The 23,511-nt window shown below is 34.7% G+C and overlaps 1 protein-coding gene across 1 annotated transcript in view; it reads right to left on the reverse strand.

Moving 5' to 3' along the window:
• Positions 1-965: 965 nt before the first annotated feature.
• Positions 966-23,511, reverse strand: part of UFL1 (UFM1 specific ligase 1) — a 28,488-nt gene continuing 5,942 nt past the window's right edge. The window contains exons 6-19 of the mRNA XM_037144426.2: positions 23,155-23,285; positions 19,996-20,054; positions 18,016-18,162; positions 16,594-16,769; positions 15,462-15,641; positions 13,615-13,735; positions 11,340-11,456; positions 5,522-5,639; positions 4,257-4,423; positions 4,042-4,172; positions 3,253-3,333; positions 2,828-2,913; positions 2,140-2,320; positions 966-1,507 (exon numbers count right to left, since the gene is read on the reverse strand). Of these exons, the coding sequence (XP_037000321.2) occupies positions 1,289-1,507; positions 2,140-2,320; positions 2,828-2,913; positions 3,253-3,333; positions 4,042-4,172; positions 4,257-4,423; positions 5,522-5,639; positions 11,340-11,456; positions 13,615-13,735; positions 15,462-15,641; positions 16,594-16,769; positions 18,016-18,162; positions 19,996-20,054; positions 23,155-23,285 (1,914 nt within the window). The 3' untranslated portion in view covers positions 966-1,288. The remainder of the gene's footprint in view (positions 1,508-2,139; positions 2,321-2,827; positions 2,914-3,252; positions 3,334-4,041; positions 4,173-4,256; positions 4,424-5,521; positions 5,640-11,339; positions 11,457-13,614; positions 13,736-15,461; positions 15,642-16,593; positions 16,770-18,015; positions 18,163-19,995; positions 20,055-23,154; positions 23,286-23,511) is intronic.

Below are 23,511 nucleotides of genomic sequence, written 5' to 3' on the forward strand. Positions count from 1 at the left end.
CTTTGTGCATATAATGAAAATATATTAATAAAAAATAGTCAATAGAAACATTTTAAAATTTGTTACATTTTTATCAACTTTAATAATAATAATTTGTCTGCAATGATATAATTCCCTTTATTTGGTATTAATACTGTCTAGAATTACAATAGAGGTAGGCAGACTGATTTTTATATTCAAACATTTTAAAACAAAGTTTTAAATACCACAGAAGGAATGATACAAAATAGTATTTTTTACTATTTGAGATTTAATTTACTATCATATTCAAAATAAATTTCTTTTGATATATAATAAACCGTTGCTTAAAACTTAGTAGGTTGAAACAATTATTTCAAGGGACTATTTAAGTTTTAATTAGTTCAATTAATTTAATTAGTTTTAACTACTAATTAAATCTTTAGAAAAAATATCTATTTTTTAAGTAAGGGTGTTGATTTTTGAAAAATAAAAAAAGGTTGCAGTGATTTAAAAGCACTTATAAATCCCCTCGCAACAAAGTACATTAGGTGCTAGCGTGACTGACTGAATAAATGACATTTAGGAATGCAAACTGGGTTAAAGAAAAGCGTTTGCATAAAAGTTTTAGCTTTCCCATTGGTAAAATGTGACACACCTTTAAACAGTAAATTTTAGTTTTTCTCTTACTCTTGTTAGCATCTTGTTTCAGAATAGAGCACAACAATGTGTGGCCCCTCAGGTGTGCTTCTGCACCTGTATGGCCTCTCCTGAGGACCCCAAGCACCTATCTGCCAGAAATGGCTTAGCAACAAAAAATATATTTTGCAAGTTTCTGTATGCTAGGTTTGAAGCATTTTCTATTCATTTTAAAATAAAATACACAATTTTCATTTTGATACCAAAGGGAGATTTTTCTTTCTTAAAGAACATGACCACATTTTAAGTTTTTGATTAATATGTCACTTGAAATGCAATAACACAATAAATGAGCCCTTTCCTAGAAGTGAAAGACAGCAGAAAATTTATTTTTCATTCAGTAGGTACATGGAAAGAAAATAAACATGAAACGTATAATTTTTAGAATTATAATGTCTAAAAGAAATCTTCCACGGGGAACTCCATGGAAAATATTCCATGGAGAACTCAATTTATACACATTCGCATTTGATAGGATTTGCAACATTAAAGACAACAGTACTGTTTTAACTGTGTATGTGGCGGGGCCCTATTGGGGGGCCGGGGACTGTGGAGTAAATATGTTTTATAACTACTCATCGTTAATTTGGGGGAAAGATGCTTAGTATCTGGCAAAAGTAAATTAAGATCATTACTCTTCTGTCACAGATGATTTTCTGGATTTGAGAACAAGGTCTTTAACGGATAGTGAAAGTTCCTGAAGCTCTTTACGGGTAGTAGTGGTGATATCTTCTTGTTCTTTGTCTAATTCATCACTCAAGGAGTCATCTTCCTGGCCAGTCTTCTTATTTTGGTTAACTAAGTGCTTTACAACCAGTCCTTGATACTTCACTAAAAGCGTATGCTGATCCTGTGAAAGAGAAAAAAGAAGAAAGGTCAACAAACATGACTTAAATTTTGTGAAACAGAGTAGTATTTGTTCAACCAATATACACTGCAGGTCTTCATCTTTACCAATCACTGGCCATGTAAGTAGAAAAGTGAATGTAGCAAGGTCCTTGCTTTCAAGGAGTTTACATTTTAGGAGAGAGAACACATGAATACAGATTATTTTAGTAGTCGACTTAGCTCGGTTCCATCACCAACAATATACTCAAAGTGATAGGTTGGTTCAAATAAGCCACACTTACTCGTATGCAGGCATTACTGAGAAGAACTTATGTAGGATAAGACATTTTAACGGACCCTTGAAGGACAGGTGAAACCTGAATAAGCTGAAATGAAAGACTGGACATTATTATATCTTTTCCAAAAGCTTAATTTTCAAATCCACAATATTCTCCATTACATGGATCTGATAGGATCCTAAAAGATTTTCAAGCTATACCAAGTTTTTAAAATCAATCTCCTAATTTGCTGTTCACATTTGTGGAAATAAAAGATGATGTTAACATGTCTTAGTGTCCACGATTCACATCTATCCATTTAAAATGTTTGGAATTCAATGCTTTAAAAGTTTCGAGTACATTGAAAATGTAATACCTCTGGGATTTTACCACTAAGGAAAGCAATGATCTGTGGGACACATCTTCCAGGGGCATGGAGCATGCTGTGGGTGGAGAACTGGAACAACAGGACGGACGTGAGGTGCAGAATAAGAGCAGGGTCCTCTGTGACTTTCAGCTGCTCAGCCAGTGCTTGTCGATGCTGGAACAGGATCTGCCTGAACAAAAACATACAAATTCTCACCAATTTCAGTTCTCCCTCTGTTTTCATTTTTAGTTTCTCTAGTTTGGTTATCTAGTTGCCTAAACATTTTAAGGGCCCTTTTTAGATATGGGGTATAGACACACATAACCCTAAGTGGCATGGATAAACTAATGTGCTAGAAAATGAGAGAAAAAAACAGCACAGCAGGAATACTCAAAGTACTCTTTTCATTTTGAACTGCAGGGGATCAAACAGAAGAACATTCAATTAAATAGATTTCCTGGAAAGTCTCACAGCTAATAAAAAGTCCCCAGACCTGACCCACTATGGGATTAAGGAACTCTGCTACCTTGTTAAGGTGGGTCAGAGAGGGACCCTGAAGTATATCAAGACATATGTTTAAAGGTGTACAATCATTTAGACACAACAGTTCTCTAGGTAAGATTCAGAGAGTCAAATTCCAATTTCAGATATAACACATCTGAGAACTGATTAGTACTGCAGGTTAATTCAGTGTTACCTTTCCCTTTTTTTGTCTCCCTTTTTCACCATAATATCACAAGTTTCTGCTGCAGAATCCAGGCAGGAAAGAAAGTCTTCTATGCTCTGAAAAGGTATTTAATACATGATATATATATAATTTAATATATAATTTTTATAAATAGGTTGCCTAAAGAAAACACAACCATTGGCACTGTTTTATAATTTTATACCCTAGATACAATTTTTAAAGAAGGTTATTTTGTCATTAAATTTGAAGTTGTGATTTAGAACTTTAGAGAGGGTAAACTGCCCCCAACTTGGTCTCCTCCTTCAACTCCCAAAAAGACAGCAGAGTGCAGAATACTAGCTTTAGATTTAGTTTAAAATTATTCTGATAAAAATCTACTCAAAAGTCACAAATTCTAGCTCCAATATATCTAAATACAATCAAAGTTTACTTACCTTTTCATTCAAGGAGGTATGGAGTTTTGTAAGAACTACCTTAGTTTCTTCTGATAATTTACTTAAAATTTTTTTTCTTACCTATAGGGGAAAAATTCTTTAGGTACTATGATTTTGACAGATGTTAAATATAAGATCAAACAAAACGGAACAAAAAAGTATATTTATTACTATAACAGAATGTTGAATGGAATTTATCTTTGTTCTTGAATTTTATATCTGAAACCAAGGACAATAATATGCTAAAAACACTCTCATATCAGAGAACTAGTCAACTGCCAGTCAGCGAAGGAGAAGAGACACAGCCTTACCGCCCCATCCGCCAGCGGTGGAGGAGGAGGATGAGAGGAGAGAGAGGGAGCGCTGGCGGGGGAACCAAGCACAAGTGTTCCCTTTAGAGACTAATTCTCCTCAGAATTAGTGTAAATACTGAAATGAGATGGTGTGACTAAATAAAGATGATGCAAAGTTATGGAATCTGGCATGAACATTACAGGACTTGCATCTCAGCAGGAAAAAAGGATGTGACCTACCAATAATGAGGAAAAAGTAAAACTGCTGGTTCCCAAGTGATTAAACATCATTACTTTCCACAGACTGGTTATATTACTAATACTGCTAGCAACCGTATATACACTGTATTAAACCTGACCTAAAATCCTTTTGTTTCCTAAAATCTTTTTTCTCCCTTTTATTTTCCTTCTAGACTATTTCAGATGTGAAAAAATAAAATATACTCTGATTTCACAACAAAACACATCATGACTGGCAAGGAAATCACAAACATACTTCACTTGTAATGGCTGCAGGATCATCGACCGCCATCATTAAATCCGAAGCTAAGAAGTTGAAAATGAAATTGGTGACGTCGGTACAGACTGTCTTTAGCAAGTGTTTGGTAAGAGCAGTCTGTGTATCATCTGAAAAATAAAGGTGCTTTATTAAAGTGAATGTCAAAGAAAAATGATGAGAATCAATGAGTGAAAAAAAAGTATTAAGTATACCTGTGAAGAACTTGATCCCTTTTTCAAATAATCTGATATTATTGTACAGATTTGAAACCTCTTCTTGCAAGTCCTTGATTGTGCGCTTTCTGCCCGTTCCAGAGGCCGAAGTTGTTGAAGACATGAATACTGAACGTACCACCTCGAGGTAAATTTTATTAAGAGGTCTGTGAACAAAATAAACATATTTAGTTTATTAAAACGTACTGGGTTTACACAGATACAAAATTCTGATTCTGTGGAAATAAGGTTTATGAAAACATCTCTATTTTTTAAAACAAGAGTAATCTGGAGAACAGATCACAAGAATCTGTCCTTCATTCCAGAAATTATAACTCAGATTATCTTTCTCAATTTTAAAGTACTCAATTATTGCACTAAAGACAAAAAAAGTAATTCAATTCAAAAGCTTCGATTCAAATTAAACTCAGAGAAGTTTTTGAAAGTTAATTTGGAGAATAGTAAACTTTAAATCTGTTCCCCATTTTCCATTTACGATAAAACATAATGGATTAAAAAAACCTTTTTATGTTCAACTCGGAAAAGATTATTTAAAGAAATAATGGCAAATAATTAAATTAGTAACTATTTCAGCTTTTTACATATAAAAATATGACTATGTAATGAATTCAGGGACAAAATTTTCACTTAGTTTTTAAAAAACCTCACTAGAAAAGCTAGATTTCTAAATTCAAAAAGTTACATGCACTTACACAGTAGGACTACTAATTCGAGAAAAGGCTACATTAGTTAGTAATAATGGTCAAGTAAAACGCAATTTCTGTGACTTCTGTATAAAAATAAATTTAGCCTAACTCATTTTAAATTAGTGCCAAATTTATTCTCTTTGAAGGCAGTTTGCTACTTGATTTTCTCCCTAAAAGTAAACTGTGCACTTTCTGCCAAATCTAGATAGAAAACAATCCTTCCTCTTTTTCAGATGTTACTTTTCACACTAGGGGAGAGACTGGCCAGTCATTAGTGCTGGCGGCTTTCTCCCACCTAGGACTGGAAGACCAGTGAACAAGGATACTGTCACACTCTTGCCTTCACCTTCCACACGGCCTTGCCCAAAGCATTTAAATGTTTGTTGAAATTCCTCTGTATGCAAACAAAGTCTGGAATTTGGCGAGTAGATTAAATTCTAAGCTTTGAAAAAGCCCAGAACACCTAAAATATGTTTCTTATCATCTTGATGAAGATTCTATTTAATCACTCACTGAATTTCTATCATCAACCAGAAAAAGAGATGTTTTTATACTTGCTTTATTAAGTACTCAGCAAGTTCAGAAACAAACTCCTCAGGGGCATCTTGTACACGTTTTCTTAGAAAGTCTTCAATCTCATCCTGGAACATAAAAGTGATCTCTGGCTTCTTCTTTCCTGTAACAGTAAATGAGCAATGAGGAAAAAAACAAGAACAAAACAAATGAGCAACATAAAGAAAATTATTTTACATTAGCATATTTAATAAGGTGGTAATTCATTTACTGTCTACCACAAAGACTGTGATATTAATTTCTGTCACCAAAGTTGCCTATATTGAATAATAACTTACAAAAATACATTTTAAAATAGGATATATAGTGGCATTTTTAGTTATATTTTTCTAACTTTATTTAATGACTTTTCTACAAGTCAGCCAGAAAATAATAAAGATAATTTTCCCTGATTTGACATGGATGGGAATCAGTAAATTCTCTCTGTTGAGCAATGATGGATACTGAGCAGAATTTCCTTCTTTATAAAAATGAATATTTGTAAAAATCAAGCCATCCTTGTAATTTACCTAAGATCTTCAGGAATATTCTTTTTTATAATCATGCAAACCACAAGTGAATTAGAATTAAGCTAAAAATTGTCTTTTTGCAAAGGCATAGATTTAAAAGAAATCTCATAATTTTATACCCATAATTAATTTTGCTCTCACAAAAATAACTCCAAGGAAATTTGTATGTAGCCACTATAATGGAAATAATTGTTAATTGTGGAAATGTCATGCCTACTCACACAGAAAAGTATAGACTATAGATAAAGAAAGCAAAAAATATTTCCCTTATTAACTATGACAATATACAAGTGATTATTTTCAGCTAAGTCAATGACTCTAAAATTGAAACCTCAGAAATAAAAATAATATAGCTCAAGTCAATTTTCACTGTGCAACAAGATATAAGTAGTTGAGATTACAGCTTTCAAATAAATGAGCACCATCCTTTCTTTTTGAGATCTGCTATTTATTTTTGTTTCATACCAAATAGTTACTGATTTCTGTTTGCTTCTTGCAGACACTTGAAGTTATTAAATTGTACTTCCTTCTAGTGATCTTTCATATTGAGTTAACCCTATATGTCAGCTGAGAACCTAATTACATCCTGATTTCAGAGATTACAACACAACCATATTTCGAAAGCAATGACATTACAATATTTTTAGGTAGAATGGTTGAACTATACTTTTATAGCCCCTCTCCATAATCTATGTCCTAAAGGAGTAACACATGCCCCATTTAATAATTCTTTAAGGTTGCAGATAACTGGTTTTTCTTTTTCCCTTTAAGAAATTTAATTTTTATGTATTTATTTTATTGATGATGACATTACAATTGTCCCATTTTTACCCCTTTGCTCCCTTCCACCCAGCATCCTCCACTCCCTCAGGTAATCCCCATACCATTGTTCGTGTCCATGAGTCACCTGTGCAAGTTCTTTGGCTACTCCATTTCCTATACTGTACTTTACAGCCCCATGGCTATTCTGTAACTATCGATTTAAACTTCTTAATCCCCTCATCTCTTCACCCATTTTCCCACTATTGCCCTTCCTTTTGGCAATCATCAAAGTGTTCTCTGTATCTATGCTTCTGTTTCTTTTCTGCTTCTTTGCTTAGTCTGATTTTTAGATTCAATTGTTGATAAATACATACTTTTGCCATTTTTATTGTTTACAGTTTATCTTCTTAAGTAGGTCCCTTTAACATTTCATATAATCATGGTTTGGTGATGATGAACTCCTTTAGCCTTTTCTTGTCTGAAAAGTTCTTTATGCCCTTTGATTCTAAATGATAGCTTTGCTGGGTAATCCTGGCTGTAGGTCCCTGCTTTTCATTATTTTGAACATTTCTTCCCATTCCCTTCTAGCCTGCAAAGTTTCTTTTGAGAAACTGACTGATAGTGTTATGGGAACTCCCTCGTAGCTAACTAACTGCTTTTTTCTTGCTGGTTTAAGATTCTCTCTTTATCTTAAACCTTTGGCATTTGAATTATGATGTGTCTTAGAATGGGCCTCTTTGCATCCATCTTGTTGGGACCCTCTGTGCTTCTTGAACTTGTATGTCCAAATTAGGGAATTTTGCTTTCATTATTTTTTCAAAATAGGTTTTCAATTTCTTCCTCTCGCACACCTATGACGTGAATGTTGATATGCTTGAAGTTATCCCAGAGGCTCCTTACACTATCCTCATTTTTTTTAATTCTTTTTTCTTCTTGCTGTTCTGATTTGTTGGTTTTTGCTTCCTTATTCCAAATCATTTGATGTGATTCTGGCTTTGTCCACTCTACTGTTGATTCCCTGCAAATTGTCCTCATTTCAATTAATGCATCCTTTGTTTCTGACTGAATCTTCTTTATGCTGTTGAGGTCCTCACTAAGTTCCTTCAACATCCTTATAACAAGTGCTTTGAACTCTTCCATCTAATTGACTGCTTATCTCCATCTTGTTCAGTTCTTTTTGTGGAGTTCTGATCTATTCTTTCATTTGGGCCATGTTTCTTTGTCTCGTTTTGGCAGTCTCCTGTTTGTTTTTATGTATTGGGTAGAGCTGCTATGACTCTGTGTCTTGGTAGTATGGCCTGATGTAGTAGGTGTCCCTGTAGGGTCCAGTGGCACAGCCTCCCCTATCACCCAAGCTGGGTACCTGAGGTGCACCATTTGTGTGGGCTGAGTATACCCTTCTCTTGTAGTTCAGTTTTTATTACTTGTGACAGGTCAATGGGATGTATGTACCCAGGCCAGCCATCTGCAAGACTGGCTGTGACCACTGCCCACCAACCTCTGCTCTAGCGGAAGATCAGCTGTGCCAGGGCCCACTCCACAGAGCAGGACTTACTTCAGCAGGCCTCTGGTACCTGCTGAGTCTTTCCCTTGAGTGTGTTGCTTGTGGAGGTGCTTGGGTGGTGGTGCTATCACATGGTCTGTAGCTGTTCACTGGGTGCACAGTCTTCCAGTTTTTCCTGGGAGGAACAGACCAAGGACAGTCACTGCCTGTGTTCTATCTGGGGCCACTAGGCATAAACTATAATGCGATACACAGATGGCTGCTCCTTGTGCTGGACTTGGGGGTGCCCAAGTGTAGCTAGGCTGTGAACCAAGGCCAGCTGGTGCTAGTGCAGGACCTGGGGCCACTTAGCAAAAGATATGGTGCTGTTGAAGCCAACTGCCACTTATTTGAGAGGATTTAGGAAAATCTGAAGCATGAGAGAAGACAAGCCATTCCTATGGAAAAGCCACTGTTAATAACTTGGGTGGGCCCATACATTGGGTGGCTCAGAGCCTCAGGGAATCAGCTGCGTTGAGGCAAACAGCGTGAGCCAGGTTGATGAAGTCTCAGATACAGTGTCTGCTGATCGATGGCTCTGTGGGGGGAGGGCTCAGAAAAGGAACAATAGCTCCTGCCAGCAGTTCTGTTTAGGACAAAGCTGCACCCCAGCTCTCACCATGATGCCAGACACTTTGGTTCTTCCCCATATGTCACTGGCACCTTTCAAGCTGCTGCCTCAATGCTGGAGCTCAGGAGTAAGTCTAAGTAAGTCTGTGCATGGGCCCTTTAAGAGGTACTGCTTGGGAATCCAAAAGTTTCTTTTACCGACTCAATCCCCACTGGTTTTTACAGCCAGAAGTTAGGGGGACTTCTCTTCTTGGCACTGGAACTCTGGGCTGGGGCTCCTGATATGGGGCTGGGACACCTCATTTATGAGATATCCCTGCTGATTTTTATCCACCACATGTGGTTGTGGGACCAGTCTGTTCCACGTCTCTGCATCTCTGCTTCTACTACCAGTCTTCTTTAATTCCAAAGTTGTAGAACTTCCATTCAGCTTGATTTCTGACTGTTCTGAGTTCCATGGTTGTTCTGTAGTTCGGTTGTACTTCTGATGTGGTTGAGCAAGGAGGTATAGAGTGTTTGCCTCAGCTGTCATCTTGGAGAATCTCTGAGAAATTTTTTCCTAAAATGCACCTTCACTCCCACCCCTACTACATCCGGGAGTGAGGAAATCTACTTTTCAATGACAAACTAAAACCCACAAAGGGGGCACATGCCTGGGTTGCGGGCTGGGTACCCAGTAGGGGGCATGCGAGAGGCAACCACACATTGATGTTTCTCTCTCTCTTCCTCCCCTCCCCTCTGCCTAAAAATAAATAAAATCTTTAAAAAAAAAGTAAGGGTAGAGGTAGTAGTTTCTATGATTTCCTTTAAGTAATACTGTTTTATGCATGACAGAACAATAGCTATTTTTACCTATCTTAGAACACTTTAAAGACAGATCTTAAGCAACTGTGTTATTACAAGTAGTGGCACATTAACAGCTGAAGTTGTGTCACTCGGTATCTACATCTCCCAGCTCTGACCTTTACATCATGAAATCCATGGGAGAGGTATAATCAATGTCTCAAATTATCATTATTTTATTTTTTCTCTTTTCTTTGGGGAAAAGGAGGTATGAGGTACCATACTTTATTTTTTTTAAAACAAAGTATCCTAATTTCATTTAGAAAAATAAACATGTTTCTTGCTAACTTAAAACAATAAACACTAACAAGTATAGAAGAAAAAAGACCCATATACTTGAGTCTCCTCCTGAGACAGAAGCGACTAACCAATTAAGTGTTATCATAAAAATTAAACTTGTACAAAATTAATGTTTTCCACTTCAATTTGCAGAAATATACTTTTCATAAATATTGTAACTCATTTTACAAAGCAGTGGTAGATATAATAATGACTCTGCAAGCTGACACTCTGCAAAGTCTTCTTAATACACAATGGGAAAGTTTACAATCTTTCTATGACCTTCTAAAAATGTTTGTGGAAACATTAAAAGCTCTTACTGGTGGTTACAAATACACAGGGAAATGAAAAATAGAACATACTTATAATTTAGTACACTGTAATTTAGCTCATCACAAACACTGAGAATGAAAGCGTTCTATTTCTTTGTAAAAAACGAATCAAGCATAGCCTGGACTGTGCTTGCCCACTTCTCACCCTGTAACGTACAACACGGGGTGAGTGCCCGTTCCATGCTTTGGCAAGTCGTCCGACTTCATTTTTAACTACAACACTTTATTCCCTGCCCCTTTAACACTGTGAAACACCTCTGAGAATTCCTTTAATGTGAAGATTTTGCCAATTCACATCCTCAAAGACATTTTCATCCTTTTTGTCACAGCCACTTTCCTCATTTGCATCAATAAACGTACATTTACCAAGTTCCTCTGGCTGCACAGCTAGACTCCGTTAAACAGTAGCAATGTCAACATTTCCACAGTCAAATACTTCTTCTATAACTGCATTTATTCCTGACTCATATTTCATTAACAGTGTTATCACTTTTTATTTATTTGCTGCACTTTCAACTTTGATGGCCAATTCCCTCTTTTGATTATCCATTTTTGTAAAATGTCACAGAGATTTATTACTGGGAAACAATGGGGCAACACAACTACATGCTTTGTGCATAAAGTGAACAAGAGATACACAGTGAGCAGCGTGACAAACTGAAATAAGTGATGTGACTGTCACAGATGATGGTGCACATCTGTTATTCTGTGCTGATTTGTGGGCTGAGGAGCTAGCAGTAAAGTTAGTACTTTATGCATTTACCCAAAGTCAACATACCTTGGTCACTGAAATATGAACCACGTTGTTGGGGACTAACGTCATTTAACTAAATTGTGGTTATGCCCACTGAAACTGTGCAAAGCAAGGACTTCCTGTATAAACATATACATCTAACAGTACGCATCTTAAGAAAATGTTAAGAAAAAACACATGCATTTACAAAGAGTAAAATAATGCTACGAACCAGTGTGAGATGACTCATCATCACTATCCTCATCTTTTCTTCCTTTCTTCTTGATTTTCTTAGTTTTGTACTCTCTGGCATTGCTACCACCTCCTCCTCTCATGCTTCCGCTGCCCTCTGGTAGAAAATGACATTACTTAGTATGACCCTACTACCATTTTTAGAAAATGAAACTACATGGTTATATTTAACTTTACAGAAGAAAAAAGCTGAATACTAAACTTTGAGCTACTTTTAATGTCAAAGTTTCCTTATTAAAACAGAAGTTGTGCAAATTCAGTAACTAAAACATGCAATCTCCTCAACTGCAACAACTCACTCGGCCCACGTACCCTAAGTGCAGTCTCTTCCTCCTTCTCCAATGACACATCTTTTCCATAGCTTTGTCTCACTTTTTCTTGGCAAAACCCATTCATTTACCTCCTCTTTTATCTTCCCCAAAAGCAATGTCCCCCCTGTCCTTCAGTTACCACAGCCTCATGAATATCCCCTATTACAATACTTCACAAAATTTCAGTTGTTTTTATCTTCTTTTGAGAAATTATTCCCCATATTTACAGGGGATATCCTGATTCTTCTTCCACCACTCAACAAGATAATAAACTTTTTAAGAGTTGGAAACATGTCTAACTAATATTCTGATCCTTGGGATTAAAGCAACGCTTGACACATATGAAGAGCTCAATAAATATTATAGAGCTTCTAAAAATGTGGACTGGGAATATTAAATTGGATTAGTAGAAAAATATGTATATCAGTCACCTACTGGTTAAATTAACAACTAAAAAACCAAAAATTATGAAACAAACTAAAACATGGTAAATAGAAGTGAAACATGTTATTTGAAGTATTTCTCTATTCGATATTTACATTTAAAATATCTATTACACAAAATACTTCTATAATAGGGAGTTAAATTATGAAAATATATTTGTTCTTAAAAATTCATTTTTAATGTAACTTATATGAACTAAAGATTTTAAAAATTCTAAGTAAAATTACCTTCAATTTCATCATATCGTATAGCTGTAGGTTCTAATTTATTTTCCCTTACTTTTATGATAGAAAAATGCAATTTTTAAAAGAACAAGTCCAAAGTGAATGTGCTTTTTATTGCATTTGGCAATAAGTTTCTTTGGGGAAGACATTCATGTCTGGCATTATTCCATGCATTAGTTATCAACTATGACAACATAATAGTACTACCACTGAGACAAAGTACCAAATAATCCTGGATTTTCAGAAGAAATAAAATAGACTACTTATACTGACATACGTACAACAAATTAAGGTGAATTTATAACTATATCTTCAAATGCTATGATAAATATCCATGACTGTGAATGCTGCTATAATTTATTAAAGTAATTTACTATACAGTTTTCTTAGAATAGAGAGAAATTTCAAAATATCATTACTGAAAGACTACAGAAAATGGGTTTTGAAGAGGAAAGAAAATGATCTCAAAGAAACAGGAACACATTCCCACAGCAAATAAAAATTGTTCTTACTATAAAAATTACAGAAAATACATGTTAGTTTCCAAATGCAAGTTACTAGTATACCAGTACCACCCAGAATAATTTCCAGTGACTCTAAATTTAAAAAAGCAGTATTTCCTTGGAAAATTCATTCATTTGGTATTTATAGAGCACCTAAAATATGTCAATGAGGGTTCTAAATACTAGGGAAATAACAAAAAATGAGATGGACAAGCTTTCCATATAATAAAACACATCACAGTGATAAAAATGATGAAAAAATGTCAAGATAATATGACAGAGAATGACTGTGTCTGCTATTCTGGGAGACTAGGGAGGCCCCTCTGAGGACCTGACATTTAAAGTTGATCTCTAAACGGAGAGAGAGGTTCCTCAAAAAGGAACCAGTTCCTTGAAGTTCAGGAGAGAGCATTTCAGGTAGAGAGAAGACGTAGTGCAAAGGCCTTGATTTAAACAAAGACTTGGCAACTCTGAGGAAAAGAAAAAGGCTACTGACTACTGGACTGGAACACAGAGGGCAAGGAAAGAACAACAGGAGATGGGCCGAGCATAAAATTCACTTAGCTCTCACAAATAAAACACAGAATGAGTAATCACCAATATTTCCATTTTTATAATCAACATTTAATTCATCAACAAAACATTTGGTTAATATTTGCAGTCAAAGGTGAATTGACCAAATAAAAGGCATTTCAAAGGGCCTAGCACATGCAGAGTTCACTGCAACAAATAAATAGCTCATTTTTGAATCTCCTTTTTTAATAATTTATTACCTGTTGCTTTCCTTCTTCGTTCATCTTTTTTATCTTTTTTACTTGTATTAATGTTTTCTAAAATGGAGACTTGTTTCAGATCTTCTTCGGTTATTAAATGAACTGGATTATTTTTCAGTTCCTCAAATAAAAACAAGGGTTTTTTGACAGGCATAAATATGTAACATTACAAAAAGCATAAAATAGAAGTTGTCTATGTACTCACATCCTAATTATTCTTGTTTGATGTAAATACTAAGATGTGTCTTGCAGTTGCCACTGAGACTGTTTCTCTTTGCCAAAAATCCGCCTCTTTCTTTGCTAATCTTGGATTTTGTATCCATTTCAGCTAATGAGAAATCCTGTCTGGTCACTGAACAACTGATCACACACAAAATACAACCTTTTTCAGCTGTTATTGGCTAGTTTTGCCACTGCTAAACAAATGACCCTTACTCCCTTTCTTTCAGAGACCCGAGATTACTAGAAAGAGTAAAATCTCCACCAGCCCCCAACTCTACCATAATGAGCATATATGAACTACACACTTAGAATATAAACTTCCCCTCCTCTGGACTCATTCTTGATTTCTGCTTTTAAAAAATTTATGGTAAGAACAACAAACAATTTCCCATTATCATAGAAAAGGGTTCATATCTATAGTGATAAAATTCCATTTTCATGTTTAAAATATTTCCCTTTTGGTTTTCCAAAGAAAAATGTGTGGAATGTTGACAGTTCTAATGATTAAATCACCTGTTTTTCTTTTTTTTTTAAGTTTATTTTATTGTTGTTCAATTACAGTTGTATTCCCTCCCCACCCATCCAAACCCACCTCCCTCCCCCTTGGTTTTGTTTTTTTGAATTTATTTTTGTGTTTCGAGGGAGGACACAAGGAAAAATACTAATGACTATATTAAGTTCTTATTTTAGCCAAAGGTCACAAATAAAAATAATAATATAGGCATTTAGTAACTGGTAGCGAACACGTAGCAGGCATTTTACGTGCATCCTTCCTTCATTTCCAGTTATCCCTCGGACAGGAGGGATCCCTATCCTCGAGGACACTGGAGGTCTAGCTGTGCAAAGTCAAACAGAGAGTAAACAAGTAGAGAACAGAACTCAGGTTTACGGACGTCAGTGCTGTGCACTGTTTACTCCTCTCTGCTACTTAGCAGCTCAAAGGAGAAAATGATCTGTTTTAGATTTTTAAGAGCTTGAAAGGAATATAGACAAATATATTTACATGTTTAATAAGCTCTCATGAATTTTTTAACAATCTAAGATAAATAGGCTTGTTCTACCTATTTGTAAAAAAGCTTTATAAGTAGATGGGGCTACTAACTAGAAACATGAATGGAACAGTCCTTAAAACAGACGTGGAATGCCCTCTACTTTGACAACTCTGAGGAGTTGTTCTGAGGAATTATTACATTTAGATAGTAACGAACACTTTCTTTCCTAAGTAAATTACCTGGGTTGTGTACCCCAAACAGGTAAAATTAATGAGGCTCTGATAGATTTAGTTAGTATGTTATGCAGTGATAAATAAATTACACTATGTATTTATGGATTTTAATGTTGGACCAATACCTTTACTTCATATAACTTAATTGTGAAGTATATAATTTCATTTATATAATTTCAATTCATACAATCAGCTCCCTAAATTCTAACTTATATTTTCTGATGGGAGTAAAGAAGAAGAAAAGCAATTCCAGGAGAGGAAATAAAAAGGAATGGTACATTAAAGGAAAATGATGTATAAAACATGGTGTTCATTTCTGAATATACAGCTTATCCCATTTTTTAAAGATACCAGATCAAAATACTGTTAAGACTGCTAGGTGAAAAGAAATCTGGCATACCTTTTCAGCTTTTTGGTGCATCAGTTCACTGAAGAGTTCTGTACAGTCATTTATAAATTTTTCACTGACTACAACTGTGTCACTAAAGACTACAGCTGAAGGCTGTTTGCTGAATGCTCTCATCACTTGTTGAAGCAGCATGGCAGCATCTTCAACTGATAAAGAACTGGGTAGCAGAGGCTAAAATTACAAACAGATGAAAAATTATAAATGTAATATATCACAGATAAACCACTTGTTATATGTGTACTCTCCCTAGATGATCTCATTAGGTCCAATGGCCTTCAGAACCGTATACATGCTGATAGCTCCCAAATTATATTTCTGCTTTCATCATCATTCTGAGTTCTGGTCCCTAATCCTACAGTCTCCCTAGCTTTCCTCTTTCTATGCCTAACAGGCATCTCAAATTTAACATGCCCAAATAACAGTGCTCTGCAGCTACTCTCCCCATCTCAGTTAATGGTTCCAAACCTGCAAGTCACACTCAGCTCCTCTCATGAACTTCCAAATGATCCACCATCAAGTCTAGATAACATTACCTCCAAAATCTACACTTATATCTATAATCTCCAGGAACTCATTTATCCAAAACGAGCCATGTTCTGCTATATAAAGAGTCTGGGCCCAAACTAGTAAATAATGAATTGGCCTTTTGTTCCATTTTCTTCACCTACACTTATCTTCTTGGCATAATAAAGGCAGGTCAACATGGAATGCTGTAAAAAGGCTATCGGTGCTAAAGCAGCTTGTGTGAGCTTATTAGCAGAGATTAACGGATATGAATAAACAATAAGCCTGATGTCAGTAAAGCTGTAAATGCTTGGATAAGATTGTGAAAAGTCTCATCAGTTTGTGTGGCAGGACTTACATGAGTGCTACAATGTTTGCTTGTTTGAGATTTATAAAATCTTGGTTGTTGACCATCCATATAAAGAGTCACCTAAATTCAAAACTAGAAAATCTTTAAACATAAAATGATTAATATTATTTTTCTTGAAACAAAGACTGCTAGAATTTGGCTCCAAAGCCAAGGCCTTTATGTATCCTAATTCTTAAATTGGCATATACTGGTAAAATATCAGCTGCCACTGGTTAAAATAAAATTAAGGAGAAAAAGAATAAAACATACTGCAATATCAACCCATGTTCCAGAGCTGATGGCTTCCTCCACCGAGGCTTCCACCTGATCCACAAGTCCTTGACCAACACAAGCTGCTTTCAAAAATAAGAGTTGTGCATTCTTGTATCTTTTTTTTATGTAGCTCACAGCATCTGGGATTCCAAGTCTGGACAAAGCATCAAATTCTAGAAACACATCACAAGGTTGGAATAGAACTGTCAATGTCCACAGTTTTTAGAAATCTTAGAAAAAGTTAAATTCTGCCAAACTCTACTCTTTGTGGATGCATTATATTCTAGTATCTTTTTTCTTTTTTAAGAATAAAGCACAGAAATGTACCACAATCTATTCCCTGCTTGTATTACCTTACCAAATTTTTATTACTGAGCATGTTTATAGAAAAATGGGTTCAAGTACTTCCTTAATCCCAGCTGCTCTACTCCCTCTAGTTGAGAGGTCAAAAGGAAACGTGAGAACTACAGAGAAACAGGAGTAGAAAGGGCGGATGAAGGAGAATGTAATGATTTAAATCAAAGAAAAAACACTGGAATTTATTTTGCTTATTACAGTTAAATAAAGCAATTGAATTTATTTTTCAAATGTTTCATCAAGACAACTAATGACAAAGTAATTCTTTAGTCTAATTTAAACTAGTAAGAGACTTAGCATGTAACAAAAAAGTAAAATATGAAGACGAATTTACAAACATTAAAGTTATTGAAGATATCTACCATCTTCTCTCCATCCCTAAATAATCATGTTTAAGAAAACCAATTATAATGAAGTTCTAATCCCAGCCCGTAGTTGAAAAAACTAGTACACTAAGGAAAGTCAAGAAAACTTTCAATAAGCTACACCCCATATTCTAGCATGCGTTTAAAGTATTGGAACACTAATGACTCACAGGTTTATAACTGAGAAAGCAACTGATGTCTACGTGGTTTGACTTGGGTTATAAAATTAAAGTAAGTGAGATATATTTATTTATTTGGTAATTGCTTTGATGATTAAATTCAATCAATCTACATTATTGAAATGACAGAGCCTTAGAAACTGAATTTAGAGTAACTTCAATGTTTCTGAAATGCTGGATAACTAATAAAAATGAACACTATAAAGTTGACAGCCATTAAAAATATTCCTAAAATATTACACCTGAAGAACTGGGCAACTTCATAAAACATAATTAAGTGTACTGCTTTTTATGCATTAAAAATTACTTGAAGTTGTATATTACTAGAAGGCTGGTAACAAGTAATGCCAAATTTTGGAATTTTTATAACAGTTCAATAACTATGGAATTAAACTCAGTTTCAAAGACCCACAAAAACCTACAGTGTGGCTACTTTTATACTCAAAGAAAACTGTTACAAAATTTTCTAAGAATGTGGTATTAAAAAGAAGTTTTAGTGTCTTAGGGAAAAAAGTTACCTAGATAGCCATTCTGCCTGAAAAAGGAATCCACCCAAGTACTTTGCGTTTTGGAATAGATGTCAGGCACAAACACCGCCTTATCTTGTCTCCCACCAACCACAGTGCCTCGTAAGCGTCCACTATTAACAAGTTCCTCGAGGACAGCTTAAAACAAAATCAAACAAATAGAAATAAATCAGAGCAGGTAATATATTTAAAAAAACCTCAAACTGTACTATTTTACAATTTAGCTATTTTTAACCTTTAAAAATGCAATTTAAAGTTCAAATTGCAAAAATGAAAACATATTTCAGACAAAAATTTTCTGCCATTTATGAGAATACTCAGGTCATAAATTCAGAAAAGTGTGGCAACTAGCTAAAGATGCTCAACTTGTAAAATCTACTTATAGCACTGAATTTTAACTTTGAGTAATTTTGGAAAAAAACATGCCATTATTTAATCTCGTGTTTTGTTTAAAAGGAGATGATTCAATATGTTGAGAACAGATGTCACCATGTTTAGAAAATCAACATACCTAGATCATAGTAGAATCAACCATGTGAAATAAAGCCATGAAAATTTTTATGTTATTATGCTCCCACTGTTTAAATTGGAGCAACACATTCTAATGCTCCCTATAAAAAGAAGCACAGTGCCGTGCTCCAGTGGATGGACCTGGACACAGAGAGCCTAAGTCCAAATCTCAACTTGGCACCTACTAACTGACAAACTCTAGACAAGTCATTTTATTTATATTTTCATTTTTTCATCTGTGAAATGGGGATAATACTACTACCTATCTTATGGGGTAGTTGTATTCAAGTAAAATGCTCGGAACTGTAACTAGCATATAATAAGCACTTGATAAATGAATGTTAACTAAATATCACTACCACCACCGTCACCACCACCATCAACAATAGCAACAGACTGAAGCCAGTCTGATGGATAGCGCTATGATTAATACCATATTTACACTTTTCACTTAAACAATAACATTTAATTAAATATTAAAATTCCCTAAAAAAAAAGACAAAGTTGATAGGAGGAAATTATTTCCAAGTAAGTCAGCAAGCACATTCAAAAGGTGTTTGGCACAAATAAGGTCTATGAAATAATGGAAATAAAAATCAGTCTACATATGAATTCAGAATTTTAATACTGAGTAAATTAAAATTCATCATAAAAGTCTAGATTTCTCAATAAACTGCAACACATAAATTAAATGCTAAATTCAAACCAAAGTTATCAAGTTACCAGTAATTACTTGAAGAACTTTATATTATAGTAAAGTCCCACCAACCTGCATTTATGGAGACTTCAAAATATATCACATTTTCTCTTTAAATACACCTTAAAGATTTTAAATTTAATTCCATATTCTGAACTTTTCCCCTTTTTTATTTTAATTCTTATATTTGCAGAGATATAAGTCAAAAGATTAAGTCATTGCTTTTGAAAATTATTTCATCAAAGCTTTAAAATAACCCTCAAACCTTCAAAAAGCTTCATAAACACACATACAAAATAGGTAATGAGCCAAGATTATTTTGGAGATATTGTACTATTCTGTTTAAATGCTAAGAATATATTTTTATTGCTATAAAATCTTTGTAAAACTTTTTTAGACAAATACTATTTACTTTGTTTTAGAAAATGTAGTAAAAATCTGTAAGAAACATACTAAAATTATTCTTAGTAATACAATTTTAAATTTCTCTCTCTGTATGTATACACCTAACAGAGTGTTTATACACGAACACACATACACGGTATTTTTTCATTCTATTTCCCTCTTGGCAGCCAACAATAAATAATTTGGTGGGTATAACAGAAATATACATGAAAATTAGTATTGAGAAATTTTTTAACCAGAAATATTCTGGTTACACACGTTTTAAGATTAAAAGAGGTAAAAACATTAAAATTAGTACATGTTATATTAATAGTCTGTTCAGCACCTAATTAGGTGATATATAATATAATCAAACTCACAGTAAAGAAGCTGCTCCTGAAATCCATATTTTGTTATCAAAGAATTCAATGCTGTAGGCCTTTTATGGAAAAAAAAAAAACAAAAAAAACAAAAAAAACACAAAAACCCAAAATTCTTGTTATACAGTTATACAGATTTATGAACTAAAAAAATAACTAGAATTAGTTTATAAAAATATCAATTAACATACAATAAATAAATGAAGGCAAAAACTGCATCACATTGTACATCCTTAGTGAGAATCATGCTACTAAAATAGCAGATGAATAGATCAGTTTTCCTAATCTGGGATCAATTACTTTCCCACTAACATTTTTACCGCAGATCTAGTGATACCTGACCCCCTGCCTTGCCCTTTACTACATGCTTGTTGTCCTTTATTCTATGCCTTCTGTCTGGGAGGCTCTCTCCCTACCTGGAAATAGTCAAGTCAATGTTACATGATTCCATTTCTGAAGAAAAATGAGACTGCAGATGCACTGGAAGAAGTCTTAAATGATATTATATACTCCCAGATTAGGTGGATGACTGAGAGGGATCAACGTAAAATGCTCTTTTCTTGCTTATCGCTATTTTCTATAATGACTATGCAATTAAACAATTTTAATGAGGTATAATCTATATATCAATAATTCAACCGTTAATATACTTCTACAAATCAATGATCTTAATAAATTCACAGCTGAGCGATCATCTCTACAATCCTGTTTTAGCACATTTCCATTACTCCAAAATTTCTAAGTTAATGTTTTTATTTAATTCCTGCTGGGCCCCCTAGACCTAGAGTAAGGGGCCCCGACCTCTGGGCTGTGGACCCACACTGGTCTGGGCCTGTTAGGAACCAGGCCACACAGCAGGAGGTGAACTCGGACATAATGCACCTGAGTCATCCAGAAACTATGCCCCTATCCCTGTCTGTGGAAAACCTGCCTTCCATGAAACAGGTGCCTGACGCCCAAAAGGTTGTGGACTGCTGACCTAGAAAACCACTATGTTTCTGCCCCTATAAATTTGTATTTCTATTTTGTATCTTGTTTCTTTCACTTTGCATGTTCTTGTGACTCATGATTGAGTATGAACCAGTATTTTCCCCTTTTTGTTACTGAACTGCAAGCATTCCATTGTATGGACATACCACATTTTGCTTTTCCATACATCGACTGATAGACATTTGACTGTTTCTAGTTTGGGGCTATCATAAATAATACTTTTATAAAAATTTGTGTTCATGTCCTTGTGTGGATGCATGTTTTCATTTATTTTGGGGAGATCATGTGAGTTCTTTTATTTTATAATAGTTATAATTTTCTAAGTAAGGAATCTATAAAAAAATAGTCCTAGACTTTTTCTGACCTTAATTTTTCCCTATTTATTTTAAGCCAATTATGCCTGTTTTCTAGTTTAAGTATAGTTTATTTTTATTTTTATGTATATAATTAAGAGACTTTTAAGTTAATCCAACTAATCAATCCTCTATTGTTGATTACTCAAGGTGATATAAATTTCTCTACGACAAACTTGGGAGAGAAGTAACATACTTCTCTCTTGGGAGAGAAGTATACCCAGCTGTCTGGGTATAAATTGGTATATATTCAAAACCCCTATGTTTGGGAATTTTTGACTAAATTATTGTATTTTACCAAATTCTTGTATGAGTCAATTTGTTTTGCATTAAATTTTTACACAAAATTTTCAGCTAAATTATCTGGAGCTTCCAAGTCAATTAGGTCCAATTGGGTACCCATTCTCCCAAGAAGGGAGAATGGTTAAAATCCTACTAAAACAGTCCAGGGGGAAAAAATAGACTAAAGTGATAGGAACAAGGATGTCAAAAAAAGATTACATAAATATTTAGAATATAGAATTCAAAAGACTTTGTGTTCTGGAAAGGGAGGTAAGAGAGAGAATGTTACAAAGGATGACTCCTAGGTTTCTGGCAAAACCAACCAAATGGCAACATATACTGGTAATGGAAACACAAGTGAAAGAATTGATTCAGGTGGTAGGGGGAGTGGGACAGCTCAGGAATAGTGAGTTATTTTAAATATGTTGAATTTGAGGCACTTGTAAAACTTTCAGCAGAGATGCTGTGTAGGGTAGTATTAGTCTGGAGTCTAAAAGAAGGTAAAATCACATAGGAGTCAGTACAAATCACATAGGAGTCAGGCCTAAAACAAAACTTTAAAGGCTAGGGAAAAGAAGAACTAGAAAAGGTGACTTAGAAGGTACAGCAAAAAGTAGTAAAAAGAAATTAGTAAAGTGGAGTGTTTAAAAAAGGGGGTGGGGGAGGAGAACATTTCAAGAAGGAAGACATAACGAGTTAAACACTGCTGCAAACTCAAGTAAAACAAGGACAGACAGATACAAGCACTGCTCTTTAAGTGGCAGAAGTAAGATGGCTGAGTTGAGAGTGACAGACGGCAAGAAAAGTGAGACAGCAAATGTAGGCATCAACTCTTGAGAAGGTCCACTTTAAGAAACAAGGCAGTAAATGTAGAGGAATATGGGGTTGAGAGTTTTTTTTGTTTTCAAATGGAGCAATGTGAACACATTTACATGCTGGTGGGACTGAGATACAGTTAATGACACAGGAGAGAAAGATAATTGAGAATGTAGGTTTTCTTAACTCCACACTGGAGTTTGACACACATGCCCAAAACATTTCAAAACTCTTATTTTAGAAATGTTGAAGTGATTTTCAAGGTAACATTGTTATTCACTAGAACTGTAGAATGTTGTTTAGTAATAAGAGTTTTAAAATCATCTAGCCCCATATAGGGCCCAAAGAAGTTTGCTTGAATGACTTATCTGCTCAAGGTTATATTGTTATTGTTTGTCGAGCTGTGATCCAAAGACTTCTGACTTTAACGTGCCTTTTCTGACCCCAGAGTAATTTTGCATACTCATCTGGGTATTCTGTAGAAGTGCATCTGCAGCCATGTGAGTGGTGAGGGTTGGGAGAAGGGGATGGGGGTTAGAGAGAGTTCAGCAGCTACATTCTAGGGCTCTGGAAACCCCAATTCCATTTCACAGACATTCCCCTTTTATCTGTTTAATAAACTAGGGTCCTGAATGAGATTTTGCTTAAAATAAAAGCTGCTAGAAAAAGTGATACGAACCATGGTAAAAGAAATGTACAGACTTTAAAACATGCTTACCGGGTAATAGCACTGAACAGTCCACGGATGCGTGCTTTATGTCGGGCTACAAAAGCTTCAGTAAATATTACTCCTCTGTTATCAAGATCAATGTGTCCATTAATAATTCTGCCTAGTCGCTGAGTTAGTGCCTGGGAGTAAACATTCAAATTTTTATAAATTTGAAAGAAAAAATTACATATGTATATTTGTATAGTTGTACTAAAGTCATGCTGCATGCTGATGTTATTTTAATCATATAGTTGAGAAACTCCAACAAGCATAAATAAGATATATAAGCCAAAATCAACATTTATGATCTAGAAAATATCATAATCTCACAGTAGAGCCAAGAACTGAATGAGTCAAATAACTTAT

Source organism: Artibeus jamaicensis, unplaced genomic scaffold, assembly GCF_021234435.1.
Source record: "Artibeus jamaicensis isolate MK-2021 breed Jamaican fruit bat unplaced genomic scaffold, CSHL_Jam_final contig_387, whole genome shotgun sequence".
Lineage (NCBI taxonomy): Eukaryota > Metazoa > Chordata > Mammalia > Chiroptera > Phyllostomidae > Artibeus > Artibeus jamaicensis.